The sequence below is a fragment of the Atractosteus spatula genome, chromosome 14 (assembly GCF_055471065.1).
Source record: "Atractosteus spatula isolate fAtrSpa1 chromosome 14, fAtrSpa1.hap1, whole genome shotgun sequence".
NCBI classification, from domain to species: domain Eukaryota; kingdom Metazoa; phylum Chordata; class Actinopteri; order Semionotiformes; family Lepisosteidae; genus Atractosteus; species Atractosteus spatula.
Window position 1 is genome coordinate 43,370,318 of NC_142719.1, and position 21,406 is coordinate 43,391,723.

Consider the following 21,406-nt stretch of genomic DNA (forward strand, 5'->3'; position numbering starts at 1 on the left):
TTTTGATCAGCTTTGCAGTTTGCCAGAAGAAGAGGTTGTTTAAAAAATAATGAGATCATCCAAAATGGCTACGATGCTACATGAATCATGACTAAATGATTAATTCAAACTCACAACTTGTTCAGCAGCCAAACCCGTAATACGCAATACGCAAAACTCGGAGTTTTTAAAAAAAATAATTTTCCTTAAAGTAAAGTTGTTCCATGCAAGAGCATGATGTCGCAGAATTAATATCAGTAAAATAATTTCATGCAAGAGCGTGAATGCAAAATTAATATCAGAATTTTAGTCTGAACAGCAGAATGAAGTAGCTAGCACTTTCTGGGATTATCTCCCTAATGATGGCAAATAAAGACGATAGGCTTTAAGATTTTTTAAAGAGATTTTAGCATGTTAGTGCAGTATGTAGCATCCCCCAATGTTTCTGAAGTTTTGTATCCTCCTGGCCTAGCCATTTCACATTCCTGTGGTGTGAGCTCTAGAGCATCGCACTTGACAGTGCCCTGGGAGTGTTCGTCCTTCCGAAGGGGCTGGCAGGGCTGTGACTCAGAGGCAGCACAGGGCTGCTAGAATACTAATAACTTTTCCATTAAATCACTTCCCTATTAAATGAAAACCACTGGAAGTGTAGGAGGCAGTCTAGGAGTGTGATCCTCTGCAGTTGATTAGTTACCTCACTAGCGGAGCAGAACAGCTGGCAGAGTCCTAGAATCCGTTAAGAGCCAAAGCATTAATTACCCTTCCTGACAAGGGCCTGACATCAGCTCAGAAGGGTCCTTCTCAATAAACAAGAACAGGGAGGGATGGAGGGGATTTTCAGATTTTTTTTGGAACAAACAGGATTTTAAAATGTGAAGCTTTGATTGCTGGAGTGTAGCCGTGATGTGGAGATGTTTAGTGCCTTCTGTTTCAGACTTGGTATGAGAGGGTTCAGGTGGGGAGCTGCGTCAGCATGCATAGGCTGCAAAGGAACAAGTAATAGGCTTATTCCAGGCTGAAAAGAGAAGAGTGGAAACACAACGTTTCGGCTGTGGAGCCGTCTTCGGGTGTCAGCACTTTCTTTCTTCTCTTTTCAGCAGGGAATAAACCTACTACTTGGTATGAGAGATGCAAGGAAAGCACAAATGGCCTGTGTTTAGCAGGTCCCACGTCGAAACTGAAATCCTGCCTTAAAGTGATCCAGCTTGCTTTGCTCTAATTTGGCAGCGATTCCCGTGTCTTTAGTTTTCCTGAGAGTTGACATTTAAGGAGACAAGTCAGTGCAAGAACCAAATGTTTGTCATCCTGTAACAGGAACCACAACACACAGCATAACTGCCCTGCAGGGTAACAGCACTTGATTACAAAGCTGGTCTCATTGCGTTTCCTGATTGTACTGCTCTTGAGTTAACAGCAGTTCTGAGGCAACATCATCATCAGTTGCGGCTTGGGAATCTGAATGGGTTTCAGCCGCAGGTGTGTGGTGCTCGGTCAGTCATGTATCACTGTTAGGTGATCACTGCTGGATTTCACAGAGCTCTCCAGGAAAGTGGCGGCATTCTTCCCCGCTGAACCAATTCTCGCGTCTGAGCCACGTTTCCTCATTCTTAATCATAGTCCAATTATTTGCTGCTTAAGATAGTACGGAGAGATGATGATGTGCGTCTGCTGTGAGGATCTGGAGTCAGAGACAGAAACAGAAAGTCGAATTAGCTGTTGTAAAGCGAAACAGTGAAATTCTCACAGCCAGTCTGCTCATGCCTGTACAAACAAATGCATTCGTATAGAAAACTAAAAACAAAGCGCAGATTATTGTGAAGGTGAAAGTATTTGACTGCCTTCTAGGTCCTAGCTACGTAACTGTACTCTGTTTTCATTTTTTACAAACCCACTAGACGTTAGTTCTGCAAGTCAGGAACTGGGCTCTAAATTCCCAGCAGTATAGAAGGAGCCACAATGAGCTCTGGAACCTGCATGCCCTGCTGTCCTGTGTACTCAGCAAGCATGGTTTTGTTCATCTAGAATTCAGAAGCAAAAAAATAATGTAGTTATGTGATTTCTAAGTATCAATCAGTGATGGGTTCTTTTGGAGTTGTGTGCTGTTCTTACAAGTCCTGCTTAGGAGAGAGTAAGGACTTTTAACAGTGTCAGATAGACTACTGCGGTCTCTTGAAAAGAAAGACGTCTTTATATACTGTGAGCAAAGCTGTAGCAGCCCTGCAGTGTTTTAACTTTTTTAGAATTTTCCGTTGTATTCTTCGAGTGGGGCATCGTGCAGCAGCACTGTGGGTCTGGACTGTCGCACCCCCAGCTGTATGAACGGGAGCACGTGTAAGTCACCGTGGATAAAAGTGTCCTACCAGACCAGGAGTGATTCTCCTGACTTCCTGTGCCGAGACTTGTGTGCCGGGCTCATGCCTGTTCTCGGTTCCTTCCAGGTTTATCCTGCAGTCCAAGGACGCGATTCACAACCAGCTCCAGGAGAAGAGGAGGAACGCAGAGGAGAAGATCAAGGAGCTTGAGGTGAGATGAGTGAACCCCTCCTCTCCACTGTGCTGAAAATCACTTAAAGGGGGAACTTCAGCCTCAATTTCTCAGACAGGTTATTAAATCTTGGTAACAAGATAAATTAATTGATGGTGTCACAAAATTTGACGAATTCCGAATTAAGCACAAAATCCTATTCTTTTTGAAAGGACCGTATGGTTGCCACGTGGTCACAAAGCACAGGTCTCGCCACAGGCGAGAGTTCATGAGAACTGTGACGTGCAGCGGCCCTTCCTGCTCATTAGTCTCTGTGATGACTAATGTACTGAGATGCACGAGCAAATAAGTACAGGTTGTGCGGCAGGCATGTCGCCTCAGAAATGTTCCAGTGTGATCTGCGTGCAGAGTTAACAAGTTGCATTTGGTGGCAAAACCGTCTCGAAGTTGAGAGTGAGATTTCTGTGGGATTGAAGATGTCTTCACAAGCCTGCTTGTTTATGATGTCATGGGCCCACTTCACCTCACAGGAAGTTTTGTTGCCTTGTTCTGAATTGCAGGATATGGTGCTGCGCAGACCTGGCATTTTGTCTATTTTGTGATGTACACAGTAATATGTAAAACCTCCAATATCCATTTTACTTTCATTGTTGTTTGAAAAGCGTCATCAATGCCGATTCCTTCTAACCCCAAAATATCACACAGCGTTGCAGTTCCCCTTTACAGAATGGATTGCTGCCTCATGGAGGCAGTGTGCTGTGATCCAGAGTTTCGCACTGTAATGAGTTCGGTTTCTAAGAATGCTTATTATTTACAGAGGAGACCGACAGGTCTGTATGCCTAGTTATGATTCTATGCTGTGATGTGTGTGTGCTTTCGTTTGGAGGACTGTAGTTAATGCACACAGCTGTTTCGAGCTCAGCAAAGACATTTGGGGATGTAAGAGAGGCAGTGGATGGGCATTTCAGACAGAAAATATGAGCCATTTTACACAAATAGGTGTGGGAGTTTGGAACAAACCGCTGTCTGTGCTACGAGAGTTGGTTCTCTGGAATCGCTCAGAATAAAGAGGTGATGAGGTCCTGTTATCCCCAGCCTCTCTGTTTCTAGCCCTTATAGTACACATTTCAGTTCTCACGATGGAGAACAGTGCTGAATGCAGTGGCCTTGAACGTTAGCATCAGCAGATTTTCGACTGGGAAGAGTCTGTTGGTCTTCAAGAAATAGAATGCTATTTCCAGTCGCATTGCAGCCATGAGAAAAACAGAGGAATTTAGGGCCTGGCTACATGTTTGATTTCAAGCCAAGCATTCTGAAGCATATTTTCAAAATTTTTTTTCAAATGATATCATTTTTTCTTTTAGCAAGTACACTGCTTTCTTCCCCAGGAGCAGTTGCTCTGAGTGTAGGTGTCCTGAAAGAAATGTCCGAGCGAAATCAGGACCCAGTTGGTATGAGTCTTTGTTAGACGTGATGCTGATTCGTTTCCACTTGTTTTCCTTTTGAATTCTGTCATGGTCAGAAAAAAAACAAGAAAAGTAACCAATAATAGAAATTAATAAATAATTGATTGAAAAAAGTTATGCTTAGTATTCTAAAGATAAAAACATATGACCCTAACAAGTATTATTATCTTAAATCGAGTTTAAGTTTTTATACTTAAAACAACAGTAAAATAAACCAGAAATAGCACAAATTTAGTTTCATGCCAGCACCCTCTCCATTAAAAGACCTGGCTATGGGTTATAGATCTTTATGTGTCAGTAACTGATTAAGTAGTTTTTTAACATTAAAGTGCAGTACAGTAACAGAATACAGTATATGCTACAAGAGCAACATCGTGGACTCCCAAGTATGATGCTACTTATTATGACTCATTTGCATTTTGGCTGCCGATTTAAACAAAACATTTTGGGGCCTGTAGGTGCTGTAGATTTTTTCCAACTTTAAAATAAATATTCTTGGTGACATATTGTTGTAACGTCCTCAGTATTGTAAAGCTGATCAGGCTTTTCGAGAAACTGGCAAAGGAATAAGATTTTTGCTCAACATCCCAGTTGTGAAGGTTTTTTTTATATTAAACCGAGTAAGTCATATGTACAGGAAGCACATTGACATTGCAAGACTATCATTAGACACCAGAAATCCTAGAAAGGGAGAAGTGAAATTATCAATGCATTTAGCTCTTGCAAAATGTGGGTGAGGACAGAGTGTGGCATTTCGTCATGCACTGTGCAGACTGGATGTGAGCCAGACCCTTTCAGTCGTTCAGACTGGCTCTTCTTTCCATTGCCCCTGCATGGTGACCTGAGCCCTGTCACGTAGTCCCACCCTCTCCAGCCCCCTGACTACTGGGCTGGACGGGCTGACAGCCCTCCAGGAGGGTCCTGAGGACCGGAGTGCGAGAAGTGCGTCCTGTGAAACACCACAGGTCCAAAGTCAGGTCACCGCTGTCCTGCTGTTATTGGATGTGCGTTCTGTGGTCTGGAAAGACAGGACAGTGCTGCCCTGACTGGATAATACAGCCCTGCATGTCCACATCCTGGAGTTTCCTATTTTTTTTAGACTTAGGACGTGGTGTTATAAGGAGATTTCACCTGATACCCAAGATTCATCCGTCTGTTCTGTCAGAGTGTTCTGCTGACCGTAGCTGCTGTAGCTTGCAGTTTTTTGTAGTTTAGTAGTAGCTTGTAGTTACAATAGTTTATTCTTGAAGAGCTCACTAGTCCTTCTGAACTGTTTGGCTGATAATTGTTGATGCCGTTATGTTTTCAAGCCCAATAGCTGAGCCAAAGTTTTTCAGCGTGTTCATTAAAATGTAACAGGCTTGTCTTAAAATTTGAGTCATAAGCCTCTGCCATTGGAAGTGTACCACTGCCATTTAGCATTATTGGAAAGGCTGTGTTTCGTGCCTGGCCATTTCAGGAACAGCTGCAGTGCGTTGCGTAACAGCCAAGCCAATTTTAACTCTGGAGCCTATTTTACTTTTGATAATAAATCCTGTATAATGTTTAATTGATTTCTGTACAAATGATATAACATTTGCGAATGTAAGACTTCTTCATTATAAAAAGCATTTGATCTACAAAAAATATTTCAGACCTGGCTAATTACTAAAAGTCTGCTGTATGTGTGTACTTGACGATAATATCGTAGTGAAGACCACAGGCAGTCCACACAACTTCTAACTGTCATGTGAAAGTTAGGAACAGCGTGACGGATTGTACTTGAATGAATGAAAATTGATCTCTGTACTGTGTTGAGTTATTTGTGGCTAGCCAAAATACAGTGTCTGGTGTGTAAGAAGTTTGTAAGAGAGGGGTATTCGTGTAATAGACCTGTTTTCCGAAACGTCTCCCTGTGTGTTCCGTAAATTGAAAATCCGAGGAAGCTGCCGGCCATGTGGGCACAATAGGCGTCAGTGACGGGAGCAGCTGCTGCTCCTCGGGGAGGCTGATCCGGGCTGCGCTCCTGCCTCTGGAGAGCCTCTGTTCGGCTCCGGAGTGCAGAGTGATGTCTTCCCCATGCCGGGGCCGGGGAGGGCAGGCTCCCCAGGACCTTCCCGACTCCGTCCCTCCACGGCTCCCATGCTAGGGCCTGCCTCCTTGCTCTGCTGGGAGGCCCTGTCACCCGTCTCCAGACTCGTCCCGTTGTGTGTGCACACACATGCACGCACACACAAACACATGCATGAGCTTCTGAGGGACAGTGTCTCCGGTCCAGTCCCAGCAAGTGCAGGCTTTGTTAGTCTTGCAAGTCTAAACACTGGGAACTGGAACATGTGGTTTAAATGTGCTGTATGTTTTGTGGTTTGCACAATTGAATGCGACAAAGTCTGGTCTATATCCTTATACTCTTAATGTTGCACATATTTTACAGAAGCAAAACTGAAGTCTTATTGAATTTTCCCCACTAATAGTTAACAACTGCCACCCTGCACCAGGACTGGAGTTCAGTGACCCCAGGCAGTATTTCTAGTCTGTAGTATTAATGCAGGTTAATTCTGTCGAACATGTCATGGCTGAGAGATGTCTTGTGTGCTCTAGACAGAGTGAAAATGAACAGAATTCTTCAGCAAAGTCACTTGCAGTGTTTTTGAGACGCGCCATAAAATAATTTGTTTTTTAACCCTGCGCCGCAACTTTTTCTTTCTCGCCTGTGGCTCTTTGTCACTCTCTCTCCTCTCACGCTGGGAGGCGAGAGGGAAAAGAGCAATGTTATTGGAGGGACTGCTCGTGAGGTTTTTTTAATCTATTTGCAGCTGGAGTCAGGGAGGTTATCGGGACGAGGGGAAGAGGCAGCAAAACAGATTGTGTTGCAGGAAATGTTGAAGCACTGCTATTCTGTTCTTTTGCATCCGGCCTCTCTGTATATGGCAATATCCAGTGTCACTGCCCTGCCTGACACTGTGTTTCTGTTGGAACAAATATTCTGTTTTATTTGTTGAAGGAAGGGGTTGTTATTGTTGCTTATTAACACCGTGTGATGGGCCTGCCCTTGCTTTCTCTGGAGCAGCTATTCTGGGAAGGTTCTGGTATAGGGTGTTGGCAGAACAGATCTCTAAAAATAAGCTGGGAAGGCGGTGCCAGGGGGCTTTTTCTGCGAGGGCACGCTGAGCAGTGTAGTGACGTCTCCGGCACCCTTCCTGCCCCCCCCCAACTTCATGGGCTGGTCCCTCAAAGGGGCTGGGGGGGTCCAGTTTGCCCCTACACGCTGGCCTCTCGCTCCTTTCCCATTGGGCTGGGGGTCCAGTTCTTACCCTGGTGCCGCTGTGCTGCTCTCTGGTCAGCACGGCTCCGCAGTCTTGTGCTCCACAGCAACAGCACCCTGCTGCTCTGTCCTGGGTGCTCTCTTGTCATGTGTTACAACATATCGGCAGTGCTTCTCATTTTTATGCTCATTTAACAACATTTCCTTTGCATAAAGCATTCTGCCTGAAGTATGAAACATCACGTGTGACATTTAACATGTCCGATGCATAGAAACTGTGAAATTCGTAAGACTCCCAGAATCATCAAAGTTTAGTGTCATTGGTTGATCTTCTAATCCTTACAGGTCATGAAGTTCTGAGTTGCACATAAGCAGAGTCTGCTTCCTTCACTGGTTTGCTTCGTTGAAATGATCTAGGTGTTGCTAGGGGAGCCTGTGCTCAAGCTATAGGCCTGGACTGAAGCTGTACATCCATGTAGAGTTCAGCTGGATGTAATGACCTGGCTTCACGGTGACTGTGCCTTCAACACTGCAGAGACCCCTGCTGGCGCCACGGCTCATGACAGTTCCACTGGGAAATCCACACCCAGGCCACCACCAGGGCCTGTGTGCAGCCTTTGAGCTCCGTGACTGCGCACTTCTGGGGACCGGGGAAAGAGCGGCAGTCTGCTGGGAGGGGCGTGTGATCGTCTCGCCATTTCCAACACTCCTGCTCACTGTTCCTGTTATACAGACGTGTAAAATCAGTTTAGAATTATAACAGCTTGTAAAACGGTGTAGTTCCTTGTTTGCACACCAGGCCTCATTTCCATAGTGTTTTTGTCCACTGGTGGCTCTTTAACGGCTGCGAGTGAGCAGCGTGGCTTTCCGAGACCCCGATGAGATTCTTCGTTCCTGCCGTCCCCTCGGGAGAGAGACCCCGCTGGGATGATGCGACGTGGTGCCCAGGGCGTTTTTGTAACCCCGATGTTCCTAAAACACGAAATCATTAGTTCTGCTTTCAGTGGATAAACTCAGAAAATCTTTTTTTTGTGTTCTTGCAGCCTTGTCTTCTGTGTCTTACAGTGTCCGGGTGCTCTGCAGCGTGAGCCTTTGTTCCATCTCTTTTCCCTGCTCTGTCCTTTTTTCTCAGTCCTCCACTCTATGTTCTTATGTTTTGATCATCCACTGCCTTATAGGCCCAGGAGTGTAAGTAAAGTCTTAAACTACGAAAAGACAGACAGACGTCTGATTCGGGAATTGAGCCCCGAGCAGTGAAGAAGGAGAACACGTGTGCCGTGCGGGGTTGGGACCGGGTGAACGGATGTGTGTGCCGAAGGTGAAAGGCCGCGGCTGGTGAGAGGAATGTGATGTGAGTGTGGCTTGCCTGGTTTCCGTGGAAACGGTGGGCGAGGGCTCTGCTGGGGATGGAGACAACAGCGCAGGGGCTGCCTGGGGGCACCGTGGGAGAGCAGACTGAGCTGCAGGCTGACTGGCTTGGAAACAGTATGTCCTTTTGAGTCTTGGGTGGGAATCTCTACTGTTCCTCTCCTGATTTAGCCAGTGTTTCAGGACTCCTGTCGTGCATGCTGGAACAAAACCTGCACGTGAGCTCTCTGGAGCCCATCAAGTATATAGAGGTGCCCGGGGATGTAATGGAAATCTTTAACAAGGTGTATACAAATAGTATGCAGTTCCTAGCAACGTGCGACTTGAAGCAATGTCAGCCCTTACGATTAAATGCATTAGACAGGCTGAGAGTGGGGCGCAGTTCATGAAGTCAGAAGAGCAGGTACACGGAGCTGCAGGGCCCGCTTCTAATTAAAACCGTGCTCTGCGCTTGGAAGGCTGCAGCTGTCCTGTTTTTGTCTGAAAACATGTGTGCATGTTATTTCTTCACCAGGGGAGGAACAGGACCATACAGTACAATTCCTAGTTAATCCCAAAGGCGGTCTGTTTTTTTTTCTGTCATATTCCTCCACGTCTGTTGCATGATCCTGCAAGATAGGTCAAAGAATATCATTGAAGGGGGATGTCGGTTTTTGATTTTATTGATTGATAAAATCATCAATGTTGAATATTAAGCACGCTATTAACAAGGATAATAGTGCTGTCACTACAGCTGCCCCTGCCCCTGTCCCTGGACTGTAAATCACCCACCTTGAGTGACAGTCTGCCTCCTCAATCTGTAGATCTGTGGACCTCAGTTGCTCACTTATGTCCCGTTGTCTGTGCCAGTGCTGGTCTTGTCAATGACCCCCAGACTGAGGCCAGTTTGAACATTTTGAGACAAAAGCTCGTAACTGATTAAAAAAATTCTGTTCCTTGGAGAGTCTAAAATTATTAATCCGAGGTTGTTTATAAGAACATAAGAAAGTTTGTAAATCAGAGGAGGCTGTTTGTCCCATCCACCTTGCTGGGTCTCTTACAGAACCACCGTACTGCACAGGACTTTGATACGTTCTCTCTCCTTGGTCCCCGGACAAGCGTTTTCTTGCTGGTGTAACAGTACATGAAGGCTTGATAAGGCTGGTGGTACAGATTCCGGTACGTATTCTTGTAGCACATACCGTTTCTCAGGCTTGCGCTGCTTTATCAGTTTGGGCTCTGTCGCCAGGTATTTCAGAATTGGTGAAATGGATACAAGAAGTTTTGTGCAAGGATCTGGCTGTGTTTGCTCTGTGGGAATGGGTTTGAGCTACAGGCCTGGCTATTTTTAGCAGCCCTGTGACTGCTTGTGTTAGGCAGTTCTCAGTGAGGACCTTTGTCTTTCTGGTGCAAAACTCCTGATTTTCTTCTGATAGCTGGTATTCTCTTGAACTAAATAAAAAAATCTATACAATTGGTTTACTCACAAAGTGTTTCATCCCTGGGGAATGTTTTTCTTGACTCAATGAAGTCCAGCTCGAATGAGCCGGCTGTTCTCATTTCCACTTGACTTTAAACTGAGGTCATCCAGTCAGCTGATGATCGTCGGGGCTTTTACCAGAGGTTAATTAATATCTTGCGCTGCGCTGGTGCGCTGGTAATGTCTTTCCGAACAGAACAAGGTCCGGAGCTGGCTGTTTCACAGTTCCCACGGCGCCGTGGTGTGGCAGACATGCCGATGCGAGACGGACAGCGGTGGAAAGGGTTCGTTGCAGGAAGGGGCAGCTCAAGTGTCTTTCTCTTTTTGTTCTGCGGAGGGACTGTTAACAGAGCAGATTTTACTAGAATGATTAGCCAGTTTAGAAAACAACCATTAGAAACTGGAAGAAAAAATCATTCAGAAGTTACTTGTGTAAAAAGGAGCATGATGACTAAAGCAGAACCTGTAAAATCTTGAAAGAGGTTCTTTCCTTTCAGACAAAGGGACGGTCGACAGTGTCAGTCAGTAGGTAGCAGAGGATGCGTGTGTACATGCGTGTACATGTCTTGTGTACTGTGTAATTGTGGGCATACGAATATACGCACATACAGATCTGGCATCTGTTTCCTTGTTTGCTTGTCTTGCAAAATCTTTGGCTCTGGATGAAATTCTTGAGTGCATTTGACTCCAGGGCTCCGCGGCTCCTGACAAGACAACAGCCAGTTTGACTTGCTGCACAGGTGAGACTCCCTGTGTGTTATAATTGTGGGCTGTAGAAGTCAGCCCTACATTTCTGGAAATACGATAGGGTTCCACCTTAGTAACCACTTTGCGTAATTTGGGAGCAGAGCTCATGTGCAGTGGGCCTGTGTGGCGAAGCTTCTGGAAGGTTATTGCCACGCGTCGCAATGCACGCTTGCTAGAGTAGAGGGAGGGGCTCAGAGGCATGCCCGCCGGAGCGGGGTCACGGTGCTCTGTCTGCAGTGGAGGGGCGCGGCTCGGTGCCGAGGCCGGAGGCGGCAGCTTGCTAAGCCGCTTGCTCCAGCAGCGGTGTGTTTGCAGGCTGGGTGTGTCCACTGCCCTGTTCTTGCCCGGAGCCCTACGTCACGCAGATAACTGATACCTCTGTTTGTTTTTGTAGCAACCAGGAGGACACAGGCCAGCGTGGGGGGCTGGGCCTGCTCCTGTTCTGGCTCCGCACCTGGGATGGGAGCGCTGCGTGCCGGGAAGAGGGGTGGGGGGCGGCCCTGTCAGACATCAGGGGACACCTGACGGGGGGCGTGGTCGGTCGGCTCACCGGGGGCAGCTGCAGTGGGCGTCGTGACTCATGCCAGCACCTGCGCTGACCTGAGATTTTCAGATTCCATTCCCTTCTCCGGTCTCCAGCATGTTGGCTGAAGGTCTCTAGTGTAACTTGAGCACACATGAGAGGAGCGCTCTTGAAAGAGAAATGCATCAAAGAAGCACTGTTTTTCAGTGAATTTCCTTCCTGGAATTGAACGTGCTCGCCTACATACAGAGGCCGTAGCTCCTGCATATGAGTATCATTGACTTCAGTTCCTCACATGCCGGCTTCCATTGCCCCCTGTGTGCGTCTCAGTGTAGGTACTCTGGAGTTTTGTGCGTTGTGAATCTTGTGTGAAATTATTAAGATCTGTGACGTTAGTGAAAGGTCTGTTCACTATTACAATAAAAAGAGGTATTGGAATTTTGCTAATGAGAGGAGGTCACTCGCACCAGAGGGGTGTCTCCTTGAAAATGAAGCCAGCAGCACTACAGACGTCAGTAGCAGACACCAACTTCAGAAGATATTCACATTCGCTGCAAAAGATACAGAGAGTAGCAGAGGGTTCAAATTGTTGTGATTATAACTCGAGGCACATTTCTAAACTATATGGTTACAGTGGTCATTGAATTTTATTTCTCTGATACATATAACTCTTTTCGTAATATGAAATCAAAGAACAGTGCACCTGAAGCAACGGGGATTTCCTTCCTTATTGATGATCATGTGTGACCCTTTTGAGTGATTGTGTATCTGTTAAACTGTCCAGCTACAGAGATCTAACTTTCCTTGACACAGCGGTCAAATAGTGAATATATAAACACACCTGGTTGCCTTGTCCTGTGCTTTCTGGGGGGCCTGATGCAGACAGCTGTGAGGGCAAGCGGTATTTCTACTGTGATCTTAAAAGTACTGGGACCAGAGGCCATGTGAACTTCTTTGATGAGCTCAGACAGACAGCCTGCGAATGAGGCGGCGGTCATGGCTAATGCTCTCTCCTGCCTTTCGAGCACGAGTTTCACAGCTGGGCTGCTGTCACTGTCCGTAGAGCTCCGTTATCTCTCGCTTTATCCCGTCTCGTTCCTGTAAGGCCAGCGGGCAGGCCGAGGAAGGCTCTTCTTGTCCATCACTGCTGTCCTTAGCGATCGTGCAGCCTGCTGTGCCGCACGTGTTGCCCGGTCCTAAGGGCTGCCCGGCCGGGAGGGGGCTGGTGTGTCTGGGCGGAGCGCAGGATCCTGCTGGATTTCTCCATGACCTGCAGCACATTCCAGAGGCTAATTAGGTGGAGCGGATGCCGGAGCTGCTGCCTCACGCCGCGGAGGCGTGCACTGGCCCTGCTCCGGATGTGCGGCCAGCCTGACGCATCGTGCGGTGTGGCAGGTCAGCACCTGGGTCGCCGGTGGTGCCTAATCCCCTGCTTCCTGGGTCTCAGGCTGCCCCATCTCTGTGCAGTGCTGTAATCCGTTCCCTGCGGTGCCGGCAGCCGCGGTGTGCAGGTAGCCTGGGCGGGGCTCTGTGTCACTGTTTACCTGGGCTGCGGAGGAATGTGAGGAATGCGAGGGCCAGTGAGCGCTTCCTGCGATCTCTGTTTCCTGGGCTCTCTCTCTCCTCGTGGGGGGGGTGGCGGCAGGCCGGGTTTCTCTCGCCCCGGGGAATCTCTTTCAGGTCGGGAGATGAAAGCGTGGGGCGAGATGAGAGCTCTCGGCTGCAACAGCGGCTCACGTTCTTTCCTGCTCCGGGGGCACGTGCACTGGCGCTCCAGCACCGCAGCCCTTTCAGGAGGCTTAGGGTTACCAGGAAGTATATTACTGCTTGTCATCGTTGCTAACATCTGGGTGCACATCTGCCTCGCAGTTCCTCGGGCCAAACTTGAGGTGTCATAACGACTAGTTTGTTCTGGCTTATCACGTGCTCTGTCCAGGACTGTGCCAGTGTTATTGGACATCAGCCTTATGCAAGGGGCCCTTTAGGAAATGGTGCTGAACAGGGCAACAGTTTTTGTTTTCAGCTCCTCGATTCTTCACAGCAGGGGCTCCTGACCAAGGTCTGGAGTCCAGCTGGTGTTCCAGGTGCCTTTAAACTCTTGACAGCTGAGGGCTGTGGCGAACAGGCCCGCTTAACCCTTAATCGGATCAGTCGAACCCTTCTCCAGGTGCAGTGTGGTCCAGAAGGAGTGAAATATTTGGCTGTAATGAGTCGTGAATGGAATGTGCATGTCTACTACTTGCAGAGGGCCCCTGGTGTTTAACCTGCTCCTGAATCCTGTGTTCAGTTGCAGCTGAGCTGGACAGTCAGTACTTATTCATACTTGTTTGGGTTGTTGGGTGCTGTGTACAGCCTAGTCGATCTTGTTTTACACCCACTGTTTCCTGGACAGCTTCTTTCACATGAGGACATTCGTGACAAACAGCGATCTTCTCTGCAGATACAGTTAGTCTGTCTCTCCTCTCATTCAAGACACTGTAACAAAATTTGCCAGTGGTTATATCATCCCACTAATGATCCGGTTCTGGTTTTAGGCCTGGTCTCTCACTGTAACTCCAGTGTGGGAATTTTCCTTTCCTCTTAGCTTTTGCATGTCTGACTCCGTGTTATTGGAAGACACTCAAATGACCTGGAGGCGATACTTCTTTGTGAGCTCAATCACAAGTTTTTCCACTCTGCAAAGTTATTCAAGTCTCCTGAATGGTGATTCAGGCATTTCCTGTTTGTTTGAGTTGAACTGCTAGTCAAACAGATGTTAGAAACAGGTGTGAGAGGTGTTATCTACTTTCAGTGATTTAGCCATTAAACAATCTTGTTTTTTTTTGTTTAAGTCTTGGCAGATGGTGGTGTACTGAAGGGACAGTTGCGATTGTGCCTTTGCTGACAGAGTGTCCTCTCAGGCGTTTCAGCGGTTTCTGTACTGGGCCCCAATCTGCAGGGCTTTTAAGCATTTCAGTTCTCAGAGGGAAGAAGAGCTGGGTTTACGACCATTCATTTATTGAATTTCCAGGGAGGGATAACAAGATGAAAATTTGTACAGTATATATACAGAGCTGGTGTGCAGGGAGCGTACTGGTGCACTATGGCTGCCGTCGCATCTTCCAGGTGGGGCTGCACACTGGTGGTGGTGGAGGGTATCCCCATTACCTGTAAAGCGCTTTGAGTGGAGTGTCCAGAAAAGTGCTATATAAGTGTAAGCAATTATTAGTATTATTATCATTATTATTAAGAGTCATCGTCAAACATAAAGGAGGAGAGACGCAAAGAAAAAACAAGACTTGAGACGCTGTTTGCCACCAAGTCTTGGTTATAAGTGTCTTGGCTATTTCTGCAGCATTCTGCTGTGCTGGAGGTGTTTCTCTCTGGGCGGTGTGTGTCAAGGCAACAGGCAGTTCCATCCCAACAGTATCTGAAAGGGTGTGGCACCATCGGGCTGTCGGCAAAGTGTGTGGGGGCTGCCAACGTGAGGCCAGCATCTTCTGAGCCGCAGTAAGGCCAGCCAGCCGAACACGAATTCGCCGTCCCGCTGCGGGGATAAGTCACCACAAACCAGGGGAACTGGAGGTCAGCAGGGAGCTCTGCTTGAAATGAGCTCAACGGTGACACACAGTTCGCCCTTAACCTCCTCTTCCCTCCAGCGGTTTTTATTTTGATGTTTTTGCTGCTTGTTCCAGCCCTAATACGTTTTATTTATTGCCTTTTTGTCCGTTGTGGTACTTGAATGTAGGCCTGGGGGTTATTCTTTCCCCTGTGAAGCTGCTCTTGAGGGGCCGCTGGCGGTCCGGGGTCCTGTGCTCAGTGCTGAGGACAGGACAGTGTGGCTGGAAGCTAAAGATATCGGTGCTGCAGGGCGGGGGGCTGGCTTGGGCGGGGAGCAGGCGGCGAGGCCTCAGGTATGTTAATTACAGCGCAGAGATCGGCGGCTGCTCTCTCTGCAAGAAAAACAGTGCAGTCAGCACGGCCACTTCTGGACGGGATGTGGCTTGAAAAAAGGTGCCTTTGGATTTCCAAGCTAGATGCAGTTCCCCCTGTGCAGAGCACGGCGGCGTGTTGTCCTGTTCCTGCGCATGGTCCTGTCTTACTGGTCTCTTGGTGATGCTGGTTTGTCTGTGTTCGTTTTTAGGTTCTGCAGAGCCTCAGTCTCCATCGGCGCTGTAATAATGACCAACTTCACAAGAAATATGTAGAAAAATCCTTTATTAACCAGATAAATCAGCTGAGATCGAATTCTCATTTACGTTTACCGGGAGGCTTGAGGGCTGAAGGCTTATTTTCCAAAATCTTAAAATTGCATAATCACCTGCAGTTGATCAATTAAAGTGTTCCGGCCCTCTAGCCCTTTAGAAGTTAGCGATTTATTGATAATCTATAAATCATGTTGGATTGGGGCGCTCCAGGAGCAGGGTTTAAGATTACTGTACTGGAGAACAAGGGTTTCCCCTCTGTCTACAGCTGTGAATTCCGCTGTCCTTTTAGTAGGATCTAGTTTGTAAGAATCCTCTTTTGCTTTCTAATTCAAAACCCAGAAGATAAGAATCACATACTTTGAAAAAAAAGACCCTGCTAAGGCATTGAGAAAGGGCTTTCATCACAGTCTTTATTGCCCAGTTGAGGTCTTCAGACAGCATGACTCAGTGGCAGCATTTCATCACCTGTGAGCAGGCAACCACCTGCACTGCCCACCTGAGCCGTAGTGGTGCTGTTGATGAGTGAGAATACCAGGACAGTGAGCTGTTCCAGCCAGAGGAGTGTGGTGCTGTGTTTAGTGGAAACAGAGAGCATGGCAGGGTTTGAGAGAGATGTTGAATATCTCTCCCTGCTTCACAGAGAGAAGGCTGGTGTCCACCTCGGCTTCAACAAGCTGGCCAGCGATGCTGTCAAAGCTGATACCTTGACCTCTTTTAGAAAGCAGCTGTGGGAGGTCCTACAAACTGGACAGCGGGCATGTCTTTACACGAAGGGTTAGTGCAACAGGAGTAAGCTGTCAGGTCATCTTCCCACAGCTGCTAGTCATGAAAATGCCTTCTCATAGACCCGTAAATTGTGAATAAATCAAGCAATTCACTGGTCTTAATAAAATGAGACTGTAGGGTTACAATAAGTAGGTTTTGGTGGTATCGTGTTGGAATATTAATAACAGCTAAGTGTTGGCCTCACTGTAGCTACATTCCAGCAGAATTAGACAGCATATATTTAAGTGTAACTTTTGACTTTATTTTATTTGTCTGGTATTTTCTCCATTTGTAAATATTAGCAAAGTTATCTAGGATTCTGCGCTGCTGCTCTCACTGCCAGAGCATACGTTTCACAGCTGCTGAAGTCTGCTGAGGCTTTGCCTGCTCTTTTGGTTCCAGACCTCTGCAGTGTCTTTCTCAGCTGTTTGTAACTGAGCTTTGCTTTGATTGCTGGAGGTGGGCTACTTTGCCAAAGTCTTTGTCCTCAGTGAGTACAGTTGTCCTGAATGTGTCATTTAGAGAGACATTCCTCCTTTAGAATGTGGGTAGGGAATGCACCATTTTCCCCAGCCACGGTAATTCTGGGTGGATTAAAATTCCCACTGAAATCGCAGATTCCTTGAGTTTTTTTCCTCTATAGTGCAGCACAGGAGACTGCATTTCCTGTGGAGCAAGACTGTCCAGACACAGTAACCAGCTAAGCCTTCTTTAAAGTGCTGTAGCTTTTTGCTTCTGTTAAGCTGACTGTATTTGTGTGAGCACTGCTAGAGCTTTTAAGATTTAGCAGTGAACAGCATTCATGCCTGTTCTTAGTGTATCCCCTGTAAGTGGAAATATAATTAAAAACTGCACCTCTGTGCTGTGATAAAGGGGGCTTATAGGTCAGTTGTTTCTGTGCATTGTCCTTTCTATAAACATCAGCAATCTTTTAGTGTTTCTCATTTTCTGTCACCCAGCCTTGACACCTTGACTTCTCTCAGGTCTAGGCATCTCTCCAGCCAAGATTCTCTCAAGAATCCTATCAATGGCTGGATATGATTCTGGAAACTCTTGTATACTGGAACCCAAACAAGCTGGACCTGTGTATGTTATTAATTTGGTAAAACAAAACCAACTAAAAAGGCCATAATTCTTCTGTGTGCTAGGTCATTTTGATGAAATCAAGACAAGCATCAGGGCTGTGTGTGGTCTGCGTCTTGGGTTATTTGGCCGGATCACACAGTGATGCAGTACGCCGATGTTTTACTTGAACAGTTCGTCTCACACCCAGAAGGAAACTAGCCTCGCAGACATGAGGGTTTCCAAGTTTTAATCCTTAATGAGCTGAAGGAAAGCTCTGCCAAAAAACAGGCATGAAACGAGTTCTGGAAGACAAAGGATAAATTATTGTTACTGAAATGTAATCCCGGACCTTCTTATTTTGTGTTCTGCTGCAGTGCGAACGAACGCTTTGGCTCAATTAAAGTGGGCAGGATGTTTGCTCAGGATGTTAGGCAGGGCTCTTGCACAACGTTTTTTTGTGAAGACTCACCTTAGTGCTTCCTGATCTTTTATGTTATAATAGCCGTATCCGGTTCCCTTTCCTTTGACTTTCTTTCCAAGCTGCATGAGTTTATCAGGAGTAATTGTTTACTGTTGCGGCCCAGGAGTCACACCAAACCTGGGTGCCAGAGGAATCCCACTGCTGGGATTAGGAAGCCGATGCTTAGGTAGGGACGTCTGCAACCACGTGACTCGCACAACTTAGGAAAGCAGTAAAACTTTAAGCCTTCTTGGGGCTTTGAGCTAGACTGGACTTCTCCTGTGTCCGTGTGTCCAGCTCCGGCTGGAGGGAAGCAGTGGATTTTCTCGTGGGGGGGCTGTGGGTTAAAGCACACGACATCAGCACCAGCGGCAGGACCCCAGGACCCCCATCCACACCACAGGGGCTCTGACGGGCCCTGTCCGCTCCGGTCTTTAAACTCAGCCCAGAGTAGATCCCGCGCGGCCTCTGGGAGCCCGATGTGCCTTCCAGGAGGGAAGGGATCTGGGTGTGGGGGAGCGCACCCGGTCCAGGTTCCCAGTGCCCCTTATCCCAAAAAAGCCAGCCGGCCCGAGCATAGCGATCCGGCTTAATTACAGGGGAAGGGTCCGGTTGGATCTGGGGGGAAGCATGGGCTCAAGGCGGGAGAGCGGACCGAAATCGAGCCCGTTGACGCCGATCTCCCTGGGGCGACTGGGGGAGCCACACGTGAGCAGGGGTCCCTGAGTCCTCCTGTGCCCAGAGGGCTGGGGGGCTCCCTCACCCGCCGGGCTGAGCACTTCAGCCAAAGACTAGAGCCTGAGATCCCAGGAAGGAACATCTGTACGGAAAAGCCAAACACTGTGAGCTCAATTGCTTCCAGGGATGAGATGGGATTTTCCTTATACTCTGATAGACTCATTGATGTAAGATCTTCACTCCGAGAATTTTAAGGGCTACCTTGGAAAAGAAACACTTTCTGATTTCTGAAAATGTTTAAAAATTCCCGAATGTTACACGTGCAGAGAGCGCAGGCCTCCACAGGGCACGTTTTTAAACTCTCCTGCTTGAAGGCGCTCCACCCCGAGAGGGGAGAGGGGGGTCGAGAGGCTGGGACAGAGTGTCCACTGCTAAGCAGCAGGAGAAACCGGAGCGACTGCGGAAGGCAAGGCGCTCGCTTCTCACGGCAGCTCTGGGCGAAGAATCGGGCCTTTTTGCAACAGCTGCGTCTTCTGTCTGGAGTGTAAAATCGGGGTGTCTGGGAATTCTTGCTAGACTGTGCAGGTGGGGGCGGGGGGCTGGGGCTGGAGAGCGACGCTGACAAGCTGCCTGTCCTTCAGGGGTGTGTCTGCAGACGCAGCGCGGTGTTGGAGTGACACTCTGTGCTCCGTGACCTTTAAAGAGTCTGACAGGCAGGTGTCACCCACTGCGCCATCACACACGCTGTTTTCTGTGTGTGTATATATAGACATATAATACTGTCTCATGGACTGAGTTCACAGAAAGTTATTTGTATGCAAGCTTTTGCGCTTGGTGTCCTTGACGTACATTTTAGGCTTCCCGTGAGTTCAGTGAATAATATTAATTTAAAATTGAAAGTTAGCTCAGGTTAATGATAGTCTTCCCCCAGAATAGTTGGTGCAGTTATCAGTATGGCAGTGGCACAGTAGCGTGGGAGTCAGTGCTACCGCCACAGAGCTCTTGGGTCTTGGGATTGGGTGCCAGTCTGGGGCACCTCCTGTGTGGGGTAAGCATGTCCTCCCCATGTTATGCTGGGCTTCCGAAAGTACTCCAGCTATCCACAGTTCTGCTTGTGTGAGTGCATGTGCGTCCTCATGTGCTCACCACAACCTTCTCAGTATAAGGCAGCTGTGATACTTTGTAAACTTATGACAGCCAAGATATCGACACTCAGTCACGCATTACTAAAGCGCGCTTACAGGAGCACAGCCTGTCCTTGTGGTTAAACAAAGTAAGAGGGCTTTCAGCGTCATGATAAATATCCCGTTTGTCATTTTTTTCAAGTACTGTATGTACAGGTATCCCATGAAGGAAATTGCTAAACAGATGATCTGTATTTACGTATGAAACACAGGTATGTCACTGTGAATCAGTATTGCGCTGTATGTTGCAGCTGTTCTTGCTGGGGCTTGTAGCTGAAAACACTGAGCCCTTTTAATCACACATCTTCCAGTGAAATCATATCTGTCGGTCATGATTAACAATTAAGTAACTTAAAACCCTCCTCAGCATCACAGGAATGGAATGTGCGTTCTTTGCTGTATGAGAGAAAACAGAGGGGCTGTTATGGTCACCTGGATGTTTATGTCTCAGTCAGGTGTCTTTTTTATCGTTTTGTTCTTGGGTTTCTGTTTGTTTCTCCGGTGTTTTAGAAACACTATGGTTACTTGTTAACATGCCACCCTGCACTTTAACACAGAACGCTTATCATACCGCTTATCAGTATTGATCAGTATTGCTGGCCCTGAATTTCCAGCAATACTGTACTGTACTGTAAGGCCAAAGTACTGTGACTTCCCCAGGTATCTTAACAGGTATCTTATCTGTTTTAATGCCTGTGATTGCCATTGGGTGAGGTGAGAAGTAAAACAGTGTGTGCCACCACAGACGCACTCTGCCAAAGACTAAAGCCTGCCTTCATCATTAATCACCTAAGTGCAGCATCAGTATGTCTGTATTGATTTAACCCTGTTAACCCTAGTACAGCAGTTAAAAGAAACAAGATAAAATGTCTAAAACGTCTAAGTTTTTAGTAAAATGTGAGCGTGACTCTTGCAAGTCTGGCAGGACATTAAGTAATTGTTTGCTTAATGTGAAGATTAGTTGCCTAATAGTAATCTTTTTCAATCCTCACGGCGACATTTTTCATAAAAGCTGACTTCTGACTGTAGTGAAAAGGGTACAGTAGTCTTTCATCTCTTGACGTGGAGAGAAACTGGACATAAATTCAAGTCATGAATATGGCAGGTAAGTGTGCAGTATGTGGATGAAATAAAACATTAGTATAAACATCACAAATAATGGTGGACTATAACATCAGACAGGCAGTCTTTTCCTTGAAAATGCAAATGCTTTTTCAAATGGGGGCAGTAAGTTAGGGAGCTCCTGGGGGCTCCAAGGCGTGACCCCTGCCAGGGCCAGGCCCTCTGTTTCAGCAGCGCTGGGCACGACCGCTTCAGAGGAGGGAGTCGTACAGCCAGCAGGATCCTGGGAGAACAGATTATAGTGTCGCATTCCTGTGTTGCTCCATCATCGCGAAGAGATGCTCCAGTGAACTAAATTTAAGCCCCCGCGGTGCCGCTCGTACGTGGGGCAGGAGGGCTTTGCATTTTACAGGGTTAGAGCGCAGTGTTGGCCGAAGAAAAGCAACTGGCTGCCTTTGCAGCTACAGCATGGCATAGCGGACATTCTTAGGACCCTATTTAGAACCATTTTTCAGGCTGGCTATGAAAGCACACATGACTTCACGGCTCAGGAGCCCGCTGCTCTCATGACGGGACTGCTTTGCCTTTCTGGCAGCGGCACAAATATTCAGGATCAGGCTTTTTTTTTAAAAAAAAAAAAGGCTTTCGGGTTTAAATTCATGAGATGTGCTGTGCCATCGACTCTCAATGCCACGGACGTTGGATGTTTCAAGTGCTTGGATGTTTCGGGCGAGT

At 47.3% G+C, this 21,406-nt stretch overlaps 1 protein-coding gene across 1 annotated transcript in view; it reads left to right on the plus strand.

Annotated features, from left to right (window-relative positions):
- pfdn1 (prefoldin subunit 1) overlaps positions 1-21,406 on the plus strand; it is a 56,645-nt gene that overhangs the window by 14,769 nt on the left and 20,470 nt on the right. The window contains exon 3 of the mRNA XM_088933350.1: positions 2,418-2,502. Within this exon, the coding sequence (XP_088789476.1) occupies positions 2,418-2,502 (85 nt within the window). The remainder of the gene's footprint in view (positions 1-2,417; positions 2,503-21,406) is intronic.